This window comes from Vicia villosa, linkage group LG3 (assembly GCF_029867415.1).
Source record: "Vicia villosa cultivar HV-30 ecotype Madison, WI linkage group LG3, Vvil1.0, whole genome shotgun sequence".
NCBI classification, from domain to species: Eukaryota; Viridiplantae; Streptophyta; class Magnoliopsida; order Fabales; family Fabaceae; genus Vicia; species Vicia villosa.
In genome coordinates this window covers 74,309,538-74,323,720 of record NC_081182.1, presented here as the reverse complement: position 1 = coordinate 74,323,720, position 14,183 = coordinate 74,309,538, and the positions used below count along the sequence as shown (strand labels likewise).

General features: G+C 31.5%; 1 protein-coding gene and 1 non-coding gene across 2 annotated transcripts; both read left to right on the top strand.

The window, feature by feature from the left end:
* The first annotated feature begins 1,859 nt into the window (after positions 1-1,859).
* TRNAV-CAC (transfer RNA valine (anticodon CAC)) lies at positions 1,860-1,933 on the top strand. The gene has a single exon. It is a non-coding gene; the product is annotated as a tRNA-Val (tRNA).
* Positions 1,934-2,013: 80 nt separating this feature from the next.
* On the top strand, positions 2,014-5,059 carry LOC131658338 (uncharacterized; the record flags this gene model as incomplete). Its single annotated transcript, XM_058927645.1, has 6 exons — positions 2,014-2,217; positions 2,403-2,442; positions 2,562-2,642; positions 2,876-3,041; positions 3,986-4,259; positions 4,426-5,059. Coding segments are annotated over 6 exons (954 nt in total), but the record flags the coding sequence as incomplete, so codon positions are not given.
* Between the last annotated feature and the right edge of the window lie 9,124 nt (positions 5,060-14,183).

Here is a 14,183-nt window from a genome sequence, read left to right as displayed (position 1 = left end):
TATTTCACTCTTTTCTTGGGCTCTATTATGCTTCACGATCAAAATGGTATCGTAGTCATAGTTGTCACCATGTAGAATAGATATTTCTACTAGGTTTAGGGTTTAGGATTTAGGCTCTGTATGCTTCTCCAATATAGTAGTTAAACATCTAGTAAGACAATTTGAGAAGGTACGTCTAGGTGCACTATATAATAACGAAGGAAAGTCACGCCAAACAAGAAGAGATCAATCCTAAAGGCCCCCAATTTAGGAAAGAAATATAGTCATGTGAAAGAAGGGGAAAGGTGGATGTTCATATACTTAACACCATTGTTAGAGGCTTCAGTGGAGAAAATGAGTCAAACTCTTTTCGTAAAAGATGCACACGTCAAATGATGCATGTGATAGACTCACCCTTAGAGCATGGATCTATCCATGTTCTTGAAGTTACCTTCCTGGGTCAATATGAGACGAGAATTATACCTTATGAAGATGATCCCTTGGTTATCAACATATAATTGATGAAGAGAAGAATTGCCAACAGAGTTATCATCTTGAGATGTGAGAACAATATAATTGTCTGTGATGATTGCGGCTTTTTTCATTTAAAACGAACAATTGTTTGTGAACAATTGTTATTGTCTGTGATAATTGTATAGAGGTGGGAATGTATCTCCATGTTGAATTTGTGATCCAATATTGACATTAGCATTAGTCAATCCAAAATTAAGTTTGAGTACCAATCATTCATTTGATACAGGAGCACTAATGTTGAGTAGTTGATCAGAGAGTGATTTTAAATGTTGACAATTTGATCAAGCATTAGGAAAATGCTTCTTCTACACTCGTGAAAATTCTTCTTCTAGATAGATGCCTTTGAATTCTTCTTGACAAAAAACTTCTAACAATCAGCTTAAAGCAAGTTTGGTCGTTGAATCACGTTCAAAGATTGTGTTGAGGGAATCATTAGATGTAGTACTCTAGATCCATTGAAGGACAAGTGCATCCATAGAATATACGTTGAATCAATAAGCGACTAAAGTTTAAGATCAATTTCTTTGAAAGAGGGACTGACTATATCATCCATAGAATATACGTATCATATATTCATATACCACTAAAACTTGAGAAATTATAATTTATTTATAATACTAATTTAAATAAAAATTCCAAATATTTAAAAATTAATGAAAAAATTATTTTAGTTTAAATTATTATAATACATCTAATTTAAAATTCCAAATATTTAAAAATCCCTATATGAGTTAAACCTCCTCTCTCAAACACACATTTCACTAGACAATATAATTTAACCTATAATAATTATTTAATATCTGGAATTATTACAGTTACGTGTTATTTTATACAACCAAAGCACAGCTGCGTATTTTTATAATTAACAAGTTTCTTTTCCATCCATATTTATGCAAAAAAAAATATATACATAAATCGTTAACTTTATTTTACTAGAGTAATAATATATGAGTTTAATTGGAATGCACTAACAGTGTAAAGAAGTTTTACACCGTCAGTGAATAATGAACGTTGGATTGTAAATTATAATTTATTTTTAATTTAATTATTTATTAATTCGTATTAGTGGATGGTTATGATTCACTGACTGTGTAAAAAAATTTACACTAACAGTGCATAGTAATTAATCTCATAATATATTTGTTATATTAAACCATTTTATTTTATTCCATTATATAAGATAAATGAATGAGTCAATTCATAAAGTTCGTAAATAAAAACACTCCTATTTTCCTAAAAGAAAAAAAAGAAGATAAAAACTCAAATTACCATTGGAAAGTTTTCTAGTCTAAAATTCCATATGTTACAGGTTATAAGTTTTAAACTGAATTCGTCGTCATCAACAAGTCTGGGTGGTGTAGTCGGTTATCACGCTAGTCTCACACACTAGAGGTCCCCGGTTCGAACCCGGGCTCAGACAACTTATTTAAAATTTTATTTCTTTCGTAACTTATTTACACGGGCTTCGTAGCAAACCCACAAGGCCCATAACAAACATCCTGGGCCCAATATGATTTTATCGTTTTTTCAGTTTCATCCCAACTCATTAGGAAAGTCAAGGGTTTATGCAATCTACACTTTCCCTTTCCGATTCACGCATTTCTATTTCCAGTTTTTGTTAATCGAAACGATTTTTTGGTTTCCATGGAAGAAGATTCTCAGAACAGTAGCACCAATACAAGCCATTTGCTCGGTTCTGTTCCAGTAAGTATGCATGCACTCACCGCGTTTAATTTTCAATGTTAAAATCACTTTTCTCATTAGCTTTTAATTTAATCCACAATTAACCAACTAAATGGCGTTTCTTAGGCTTTCAAATGTATTTTGATTTGATTTTTTAGTTAGTGATTATGATTCTCTGATTTTATTGTTCCTCTTTTGGTGCTTAGGCTGTTGTTGCTGATGAAAAGAATGCTTCAAATAATCAAGGTACATGAACTTGCAATTATAGCCTTTTTTTTCCTTTTAAAATGAAAATTGTGTTATTTTTTTCTCTATTACTAAGATTTTAATTACCTGAAAAAATTGCTTATGAACTTAACATGCAGTACCTTATGCAAGTATGCAAACATTCCCTCCCAACAGTGGAGGCAGAGAACAGGGATATCAAACTCTTGGAACTCCAACCGGTAATTTAATCCGATTTAATTTGTGAGTAATGATGTACTCGATTTGATTCGTTTTAGTAATTGCATGTGTTTGCGGCATTTAACATAATTTGTTATCTGGATTCTGAATTAAGTTGCATGTTTCGACTGTTAGACGATATATACCGATTGTTGGCTGTGTAGCTTGATTAGAGAATAGTTGCAATTTTGCTATAATAATCTTTCATGGATCTCTGGTTTATTTATCCATGCAGAAGCTTTTGGGCAACAGCCAGCTAATAATTGGCAGGGATTCTTTAGTGTCTCATCTTACACGCAGTATTTCAATGTGGACACGGATGTTGTTGTGAACAGATTGATAAGTTCCTTGAATCCCGTCGCTGATGACTTTTTTGGAAAGATAGATGCTAACCCTGATTTGTGAGTTCTGTATTTTATCTCTTGCTATTATATTTTCAGTAACTACTAACTAAAATGGTAATGCTGATTTTGATTACATGTGGAAAATGTTGTGCTTGGTGAAAAACTTTAGTTGACTATTGCGGTGTCGTCATAACAAATACGGGAAGAAAGTGAAACCTGTATTTTTCTTCTTTCACTTCCACCCTTTTTTCTTCTTGCTTTCATTTTGGTCCATTTTCCATTGTGGGGATGCACCTAATTGTTTACTTCCCTAATTGGAATTTGAGAAAATGGAAGTCATATGGATGATGAATAATGCGTGAATACATTGTTGCTTTATGCAAACTTTGGGTTTTTGGGGACTATAGATATGCTTATTTATGGGAGACATGATGAATTTTTTACAAGACTCTTTTAGCATCCTAGCCCAAACTGTAGAAATGTATAACTTTTGTATCTTTCTTATTACATTTTTCCCCATATAATGGAGTCAGATATATTGTAATAATTATTTCTACCAATTCAATAAATATGTTGATCCAGCCATTTTAGAACAAAGCAATTAATGGGTTTTAGATCTTCCAAATTGTTGATCATGTATATACCTTAAAATTGTCGGTACCTAAAGAGTGTTTTGTGGGTTAAATTATTATTGTGATGTAGAGTTTGGGTAGGATATAAGTCAAGACTAGTCTAAGACTGTTTCAGTCAGGATGTGAACTCGGGTTTTCCAGAACACTACTTTCTTAATCACTTCATTAATCACTTTTTCAGAACAATTTGGTTAAGAAAAATCTGATTTATTCTGTGGTTTTATTCTTCTTTGTTTTATTTTATTTGATTCTGTCATTATTAGTCCTGATTAATGTGACAATTACTATTGTACTCTCTTTTCCTGTATACACTATAATTGTAGTAATAAAATATTAAATCCATTACTTTTCTACATGATATTATTACAGGTATGGGCTTATATGGATCTCAACAACATTGGTTTTTGTACTTGCCTTACTTGGTAATCTTGCAACATACCTTATGCAAAGACATATAGACAACAGTACTTCATGGAACTTTGACGTTAACTTTGTGCATACGGCTGCGTGGTCGATATATGGCTATGTGATAGTCGTCCCATTAGCATACTACTTTTTCCTTCAGTATATGGGTTCAAATGCTAATCTTATACGGTTTTGGTGCATGTGGGGGTATTCCCTCACCATTTTCATCTTGTCCTCTGTAAGATTTTGCTCTCTGTATATAACATATTGTGTCATTGTTGTATGCAATTTGCTATAATTACATTACCTTTTCCACAGGCACATATTAGCTTGCTAGTTTTTGATTTATTTATGAATCACATTTCATGATTTATTCTAATACTTACATCTCATGAAATTTTCAGTTTCTATTGCTTATTCCAGTTGGGATTCTTCGGTGGATTATAATAGTCCTCACTGGTTTTGCCTCAGCTAGCTTTGTTGCTTTGAACCTAAGATCCTTTTTAGGAAGTGATCTTTCGGTGACCGTAATTGCCGCATTTGTCTTGCAAATAGCTTTGGCCGTTTTCATCAAAGTTCAGTTCTTCGGATAATTAATTTGAAGTCTTGCAGTAGTAAAATAAAATAAAACATGAGCCGCCATCATTGCTACCTCACTCCACCGGCTAGCTGTCTGCAGCAGAATTGGTTTGTTCGTTTTTTCCTTTTCCCATTCGATAGATGCTAGAAGAGTTATCGAAGAAATGTGATAGATTGTGCTCCCCGTATCAGCTTGGTCTTGTTGACACCCTTGGCCAAAAGCTAGTGAAAGACCAATATTTGGGAAGGTGAAGAAGTACAGAGATTGATGCAATGTTTGAGCTCCCTCAACAATTTTGTAAATATCAGACCTCGCATTTTACTGCTTTTCTAAAATTTAATGTGTATGTAAGAAGCTTCTATGTCCTGATAATGTGAACGAATATTCAGTATTCCAAGGAAGGAGATGTCTTCTTGTTTGCTTATATTTTTCTATGAATGTATCAGTATCTTCTAGCAGTTACTTAGGAGTTCATAATATTTAGCCAATAATCTTATTTATTTAATTTTATTTTTATATTTAGAACAGACGTGTTGCCAAATTTAGTCATTAACTGACTAGCATTTTATCAAATATTTATTTATATAATGATTTAACTATCTTTCAATTGGTCTCTCCTCTCTATGACTTTAGGTGTGGGTTTGAAGGAGGAGGAGGAGAGTAAAGGGAGGAAATAGTAAGGTCTGATGACCTAAATTGTCACACATATGCTGGAGCTTAAACTCGCATACATGTGTGACGATTTTTACCCTTACAAACACATTTTTAGTTAAAAAAAAAATCAAATATTTGTGTGGTTTTAAACTCTCACAATCACAAATGTTTGTTTTAAGTAAAATGTGAGGATTTTTTAGGTCACAAATGTTATATTTGTTAGAGCTTTTGGTGTTTTACGAGAGTTGTTGACACTTCTAAAATTATCTTATTCTTGTAGTGAACATTTCTTTGATGAACATTCTTCCTTTTTCTGTTAAAGATGTTTAATGCTTGACTTTCATTTGTCGAGCAAAAATCTATAATGATATATTAAAGATATTTGAAATGACTTTAATGCATTGGCTCGTTTATTTAGTAAAAATCTGTAATGGTGTTTGTAACGATGTTTTAAAGATTAAAAAATTTGGATGATTAAAAAGCTATTGATATGTATAATGTATTGATTGTTAAAAATACTGAATACAGAGAGATAGAAGAAATTAGTAGTATATTGTTTTCCTTAGAAACTTTGCTGCGTACTTTACATATACCACGAAGTGGTATTTATAGTGTCAAGTTTTTAGCATTTACTGTGCATGGCTATTGTGCAAAGTTGAAAAATTTCTATGAATGATAGACATGTACTATTCATTCCTATTTCAAAATAATAATAATAATAATAACAACAACAATAATTGTTTATTATTATAACACTCCCCCTTTTGAAATATTTGCCGCAGTGCTCCGTTGAAGTCTTGTTGAGACGAATCCTATGGGAACATAAGTTGTCTCGTTAAAAACCTTATTAGGAAAAACTCATTGGGATAAAAACCTTAATAAGGGAAAAAGAGTACAACATTATGCTCCCCCTCAACAGAACACATATAGCTCTTCTTTAAAGATCTCGAAGGTGACACATTTCAATACCTTGTACATGCTTCTTAAAAATTGATGTAGGAAATGCCTTTGTAAAAAGATCTGCCACGTTATCACTTGAACGAATATACTGAATATCAACCTATTTGTTTCTTTCCAGTTCTTGTGTGAATGAGAAAAACTTTGGAGGGATATGCTTGGTTCTGTCACTTTTTATGTAACCTTCTTTCATCTGGGTAACACATGCCGCATTGTCTTCATACAAAATTGTTGGATTATTATCAATTGGTAAACCAGACGCTCCCTGGATATGTCGAGTTGATCATAACCATCTACGCTCTTTGCTTGTTTCATGAAGGACAATTACTTCTGCATGATTTGAAGAAGTTGCTACAAGAGTTTGCTTTTGAGATCTCCATGATATTGCAGTGTTTCCATATGTGAATATATATCCAGTTTGTGATTTGGCATTATGTGGATCTGACAAATATCCTGCATCTGCATAACCAAGCAAAACTGGTTTTGTATTGTTAGAATAAAATAAACCAAGATCAGATGTACCTCGAAGATATCAAAATATATGCTTTATTCCTTTCCAATGTCTTTTAGTAGGGCATGAACTAAGTCTTGCTAGTAAATTCACTGCAAAAGCTATATCGGGTCTTGTATAGTTAGCAAGGTACATGAGTGCCCCAATGGCACTGAGGTATGGAACTTCTGCGCCAAGATCCTCTTCATTACTTTCCTTAGGCCTAAAAGGATCTTTTTCAATATTAAGGGTTCTACCCATCATTGGACTACTCAAAGGATTTGCCTTGTCCATGTTGAATCTTCTCAATACCCTTTTTGTATAATTTGATTGGTGTACTAATATATCATTTTTAGTGTACTCAATCTGTAAACCAAGGCAGAATCTGGTTTTTCCCAAATCTTTCATTTCAAATTCTTTCTTTAAATAATTTCTTGCTTCTTTGATTTCTTTATTAGTCCCAATGATATTTAAATCATCAACATGAACAACAATTATTACAAATCCGGATATTGTTTTTCTTATAAAAACACAAGGACAAATAGGATTATTCTCATAGCCTTCTTTAAGTAAATATTCACTTAGTCTATTGTACCACATGCGCCCGAATTGTTTTAACCCATACAATGGCCTCTACAACTTAATTGCATACGTTTCTCTAGGTTTTGATGTCTCAGGCATTTTAAATCCTTCTGAGGTTTTCATGTATATATCAGTATCAAGTGATCCATATAAATAAGCAGTAACAACATCCATAAGATACATATCAAGATTGTTAAATACTGATAAACCAATTAAATAACGAAAAGTAATGACATCCATAACAGGAGAATATGTTACTTCATAATCAATTCCTGGTCTTTGGTAAAAACCTTGTGCAACGAGACGAGCTTTGTATTTGATAATCTCATTTTTCTCATTTTGTTTTCTTACAAAAACCCATTTATACCCAACAGGTTTCACACCTTTAGGTATAGCAACAATATAGCCAAATACTTTTCGATTATTAAGAGAATTTAACTCAGTATCTATAGCATCTTTCCAATTTTTCCAGTCATGTCTATTTTGACATTCATTCATAGTTCGTGGTTCTGGATCATCATTAATAATTTCACATGCAATGGAAAATGAAAATATTTCATCTATATTCTTACTTTTTCGGTTCCACAAATTTCCCGTATCAACATAATTAATTGAAATCTCAAGATCAATCTTATTTCTAGTTTCACTATCAATGATCTTATTTTCATCATCTTGTGCTTCTTCGAGAGCACGCTTTTCAATTTTGGACTTATCATTATCTAGTGTCTTTTCAAGATCACTTTCAATCATATTCACCTTTTCTATTCCCTTTCTTTTTCGGGGATTTTTGTCTTTGGATCCCATAGGTCGGCCACGTTTCAAGTGTGCCTTAGATGTACTTGCTTCATTATTTTGATTTGAAATCTCAATCCTAGCTGGGACATTTATAGCCGGTACATGTGACTTTGTTACTCTTTTCAAATCAGTAATTGAATCTGGCAATTCATTTGCTAAATCTTGTAAGTGAACTATTTTTTTTACATTTTCTTCCCATATTATATGGGTCCAAATGTAATAAATGAGGTACATGCCATGTTATGTCATTTTCTGATTTTTTATTCTCTTCCCCTAGAGTTGGAAATATTGTTTCGTCAAAATGACAACCAGCAAATCTTGCCTGAAAAACATCACCTGTTAAAGGTTCAAGATATCTAATAATAGATGGTGATTCATACCCCACATATATACCTAACCTCCTTTGAGGACCCATATTTGTTCTTTGTGGTGGTGATATTGGGACATATACTGCACACCCAAAAATCTTTAAATGAGAAATATTTGGTTCCTTTCCAATTGCAAGTTGACAAGGGGTATGTTTATGATTAGCACTTGGCCTTAGACGGATGAGTGCTGCAGCATGTAAAATTGCATGACCCTAAACTGTAACTGGTAGTTTAGTTCTCATTATTAATGGTCTAGCAATATATTGAAGACGTTTGATTAATGACTCAGCTAAACCATTTTGTGTATGTACATGAAGAACATGATGTTCAACAGTAATACCAATTGACATGCAATAATTATTAAATGATTCAGATGTAAATTCACCAGCATTGTCAAGTCTAATTTTCTTTATAGTATAATCAGGAAATTGAGCTCTAAGTTTAATTATTTGTGCAAGAAATTTTGCAAATGCCATATCACGACTTGACAACAAGCATACATATGACCATCTACTAGAAGCATCAATTAATACCATAAAATACCAGAATGGTCCTCACGGTGGATGGATAGGTCCACATATGTCTCCTTGAATTATTTCAAGAAATACAAGCGATTTTGTCTGAATCTTTCCTGGTGAATGTTTTGTTATTAGTTTGCCAAGAGAGCAAGCTTCACATGGTTTATCATCTTGTGTAAGTTTTAAACTTTTCAATGGATGACCATGTGTACTTCCAACTATTTTACGCATCATTGTTGAACCAGGGTGACCTAAACGGTCATGCTATAAAATCACAATTTTGGGATCTTCTTTTACTACTAAATTGCATTCAATTTCATGTATATATGTGTAATATAAACCAGAAGGCAATTTTGGTAGTTTTTCTAAAATTATCTTCTTTCCCAAAACATTAGAAGTGATATTAATGTATTTCATATTACCTTCAGTTGCAGTTTCAGTATCGTATCCTTGACGATATATGTCATTAAAACTCAACAAATTTCTCTTTGATTTTGGAGAGTATAAAGCATTGTTAATGACAAATTTTGTCCCATTTGGTAATATGAGCATAACATTACTTGTTCCTTCTATCAAATCTGCAGGACCTGAGATTGTATTTATTATACCTTTAGTGGGATTTATTTCAGTAAAATATTTCTTACTTTTGAGAATTGTGTGTGTAGTTCCACTGTCCGGAATGCAAATGTCTTTGACATGTTCCATGTATAACCTTCTTAAAATAGACATAAGATTAAATATAGTAAATTAACAACATATTTAACATTATTATTTCATGCAAAAATAAGATACATCTTAACAACATACAAATGCTTATGTTGATACATATTTCAAATATAAAACAACCACACCAAACATTATTCAAAATACATATTTTAAATAGTTACTTAATCAGTTTCACCTCCAACAAAGTCAGTAGTCTCAAAATAGGTATTATTGTTTCTGGGTTCAATCTCATTAAAATTCACTTCTTTTCCCTTTTCTTCAACATATGCCATTGGTCTTTTACACAAATGTTATGGTATTCTACACACCTTAGACCAATGGCCTTTTTTTCCGCACCTGTAGCATATATCTTCATAATTCCTTGAGGGACCTTCTTGGATAAACTTACCCTTTCCTATGCGATTCCAATTATTTTGGTCATATCTGGGGGATCTATAATTATTCATATGACCTCGTCCACGTCCTCTACCACGAAAATAGTTTCGACCATGGAAAAGGTTTCGACCATGATATCCTCCTTGATTTTGACCATCAAAACGAGCATGACCATTATTACTATCAGAACGAACATGACCACCACGTCTCTTAAGACGATTAAAGCCACCACGCCCACGATTAAAGGTCGTGGCATTAATTTCAGGATAAAATGGCATTGTTCCTGTGAGTCGTGCCTGGTGGTTTTTTATAAGGAGCTCATTATTTTGTTCTGCCACCAGAAGAGCTGCAACTAAATTAGAATACTCAGTATATTCTCTCATTCTATATTGTTGTTGCAATAATACCTGAGATGCATGGAAAGTTGAAAAAGTTTTTTCCAACTTTTCTTTTTCAGTTATAGTTTTGCCACAAAATTCTAGCTTTGCTATAATCTGGTGCATAGCAGAATTATATGCAATGACAGTTTTATAATCTTGGAACCGTAACTTGTTCCACTGATCCATTAATGAGGGTAACATGACTTTCTTCTGATGTCCAAATCTTGCTTTAATTTTGTCCCATAAAATCTTGGGATCTTTAGCATTTGAGTATTCTGTTTGCAATCCATCGTCAAGATGGTGCTTTATTATTCTGTTCACTTTTGACTTTTTCTTTTCCATTTCTTCTGGGTCATCTGTTGTTTTTCCAGAATTGTCTCCTTCAAGGATTTTGGTAAGTCCCTCACATGAAAGGTACTCTATTAAATTGTTGTTCCAGGCTATGAAGTTCTCCCCAGTTATGCTTAGAATTTTGAATTGATGCTTAAGATTGGACATGATTATATCTATAATTCAAATGAACATAATCAATATTTAAAAACTAAAAGAAATATCAATTTATTCAATCACAAAATTCATGATTACATATTATTTAAAACCTCTACTAACAAACCAAGCTATGATAAGTAATGGTAAAACGAGAATTATTATTAAAGCTACAAAATCATTACCTAATTCTTCATGCATAATAAGACTGAAAATTAAAAAAATGATTACAGTGAGAGTGATAAGCAAAATAAGAAAATCAGCCATTTGAAAAAAAAAAAATTGTAGGTAGATGTTTTGAGAATGATGTGAAAATTATGAAAGAAGTTGAAGTATTTATAGAGGTAAAAATGGTTGTTATATTACCGTTGGGGAAAAGGAAAAAGAAAAAGAAAAAGGTTGATTAAGAGAATATTAAACAAAAAATTAAGTGTGTTAATATATATATATATATATATATATATATATATATATATATATATATATATGACCGTTATAAGTGTTGGAGATAAATATAATCTATAAAATATAAGGTAAATGAACACATGATAAAAATTAGTACATGTGTATGGGGTTTTAGACCTCCACTGAATATTAAAGGACTATTTACATATTGAGTCTCAGACTTCCATTGAATATAAAAGTTAATATCTGCAAATGGAATTATGACCTCCACTGAAATATAAAAGTTAGTGTTTGCATTAGGAGTCTCAGACTTCCATTAAATATAAAAGTTAGTAACTGCATATGGAGTTTTTAAACCTCCACTAAATATAAAAGTTAGTAACAGCATATGGTGGTTTTTAAACCTCCGCTAAATATAAAAATTAGTAACAGCATATGGTGGTTTTTAAACTTCCACTAAATATAAAAATTAGTAACAGAATATGGTGGTTTTTAAACCTCCACTAAATATAAAAGTTAGTAACAGCATATGGTGATTTTTAAACCTCCAATAAATATAAAAGTTAGTAAATATATAAATATAAATGTTAGTAATGGTATATGGGGTTTTAAACCTCCATACAAAGTTTATAATAAAAATAGCCACACTAGTTATAAATCACTTGACTGGTTGCCAGTTTTCTATAACCGGGGCAAAATAAAAATAAAAAATAATAATAAAAAGATTAAAGTGATAAGTATAGAATATATACCTAGTGTAGTAAACACTTCTGATAGAAACGATCGTGCTGATAACGTGTTAAGAATACTGAATACAGAGAGATAGAAGAGACTGGTAGTATATTGTTTTCCTTAGAAACTTTGTTGCGTACTTTACATATACCACCAAGTGGTATTTATAGTGTCAAGTTTTTAGCATTTACTGTGCATGCCTATTGTGCAAAGTTGAAAAATTTCTATGAATGATAGACATGTACTATTCATTCCTATTTCAAAATAATAATAATAATAATAATAATAATAATAATAATAATAATAATAATAATAATAATAATAATAACAATAATTGTTTATTATTATAACATTGATATCTAATGTGTGCTTTTAAGTGTTTTAGTTAAGAGTGATTCTAATTATAAACTAGTAAAGGTATATTGATCAACTCACATCAAAGACTATATACAAACGCTCATTTTGGCCAAGTGCATAATGTTCATTCAAGTTATTTGACAATTCAAAATGTTCATTTTGGCCAAGTGCATAATGTTCATTCAAGTTATTTGACAGTTCAAAATGTCCATAACAATATTCGTGAACATGATTTAGGATGTTCAAGTAACACATGAAAATACATATACCTAAAACATTTCAAAAATAGTAAAATACATGAACTTAATTCTATCTAATAGACCATCCAAAGCAATATTGGTATTAACTCAACAAAGAAGTCATACAACATTTATTTGCAGGATAATGAAATATATATACAAAAGATGGTAAGGCCTTCAGAAAGATAGGGGTTCATCTGAGCAAACAGCGGTAAGGCCTTCATCATCACATTCAAAGCAGCCATTGAAGCGGAGACGCACCGATGATGTTATACTACACATGATGAGTTTTATGATTGCGCATTGACTGAAAGTAACAGAATAATGTGCTTGGAGGAAGTGGTTAAAAAGGTGCAAAATATTCCTGACTTTGACGATGATCTCATCATTGGAGCTTGTGAATATTTATGTTTCGATGAGAAGAGAGGATTGATGTTTTTGAAATTAGATGAGAGGTTGAGAAAAAAGGGGTTGTTAAACGTTTGCGTGGTGGTTAATGTAATTAAAAAGATAACTGTATTATTTCATATTGGCATTTGTAGCATCCCCAGTTCAGGCTGTTTCATTCTATATAGAAACCAAAACAGTTTGGAAAAGGGAAACATTTGTGTAAAGACAAGTTGTTTCAGCACCTCATTCGTCATTCATTGTATATTAGCAGCTTTTATTGTGAAAATAAAAGCATGTTTATTATATATATATATATATATATATATATATATATATATATATATATATATATATATATATATATATATCATTTAATTTAATATAATAAAGCAAAAGGAGTACTTTGGCAAGTTTGCCAAGTCTCACTCCCTCATGCATTCTCATAATTCTCCCCATTCTATTTATAGTAACTTATATTATTTTTTATATTTTTACATTTTATTTTTTAATTTTATTTACTTATATTTATTTGTATCATTATTATTTTTGGGAATCTGAAACATCCTCTTTCTTCTTCATACTCAAAATATTCTACTATTCATTTTTCTCCTTTAGTCATTCAAATTTCATGTCATTAACTCTCATTGGTCTACTTATATGTTGGCAAACCCAACAATTTAAATTTTGTATACTATCCATGGACCCTTCAATTTTGGCACAGATGCAAATCTTTGCATTCAATTTTGACTTCATGTTTTACGAAAACCTTTATGAATTCCAGCCTATAAATATATCCAACTACAACTCCACAAACCAGGATACATATCTCCTATTTTTTTCAGCACTTTGTATGGTTGTTGTTCTTTGATTTCATATTTTAAATTCACTTTCTTTGTTTTTTATATCCACAAATTCGTTACGTTTTGTTATTCTGTTGTATTATTTTTGTTCTGATTTCGTCTCTCCAATGAATTTCGTTTATATGAAGTATTGGTTTGCAGATTTATGAATTTCATTTTAATATTCTAATATTTGTTTTATGCTTGGCAGATTTTTTATACTTTCAAATGGCGAGACCCTTTGAGTGTGTGCGACAAAAAATGGTTGAAAGTCGCCGTAGAAGTTCAC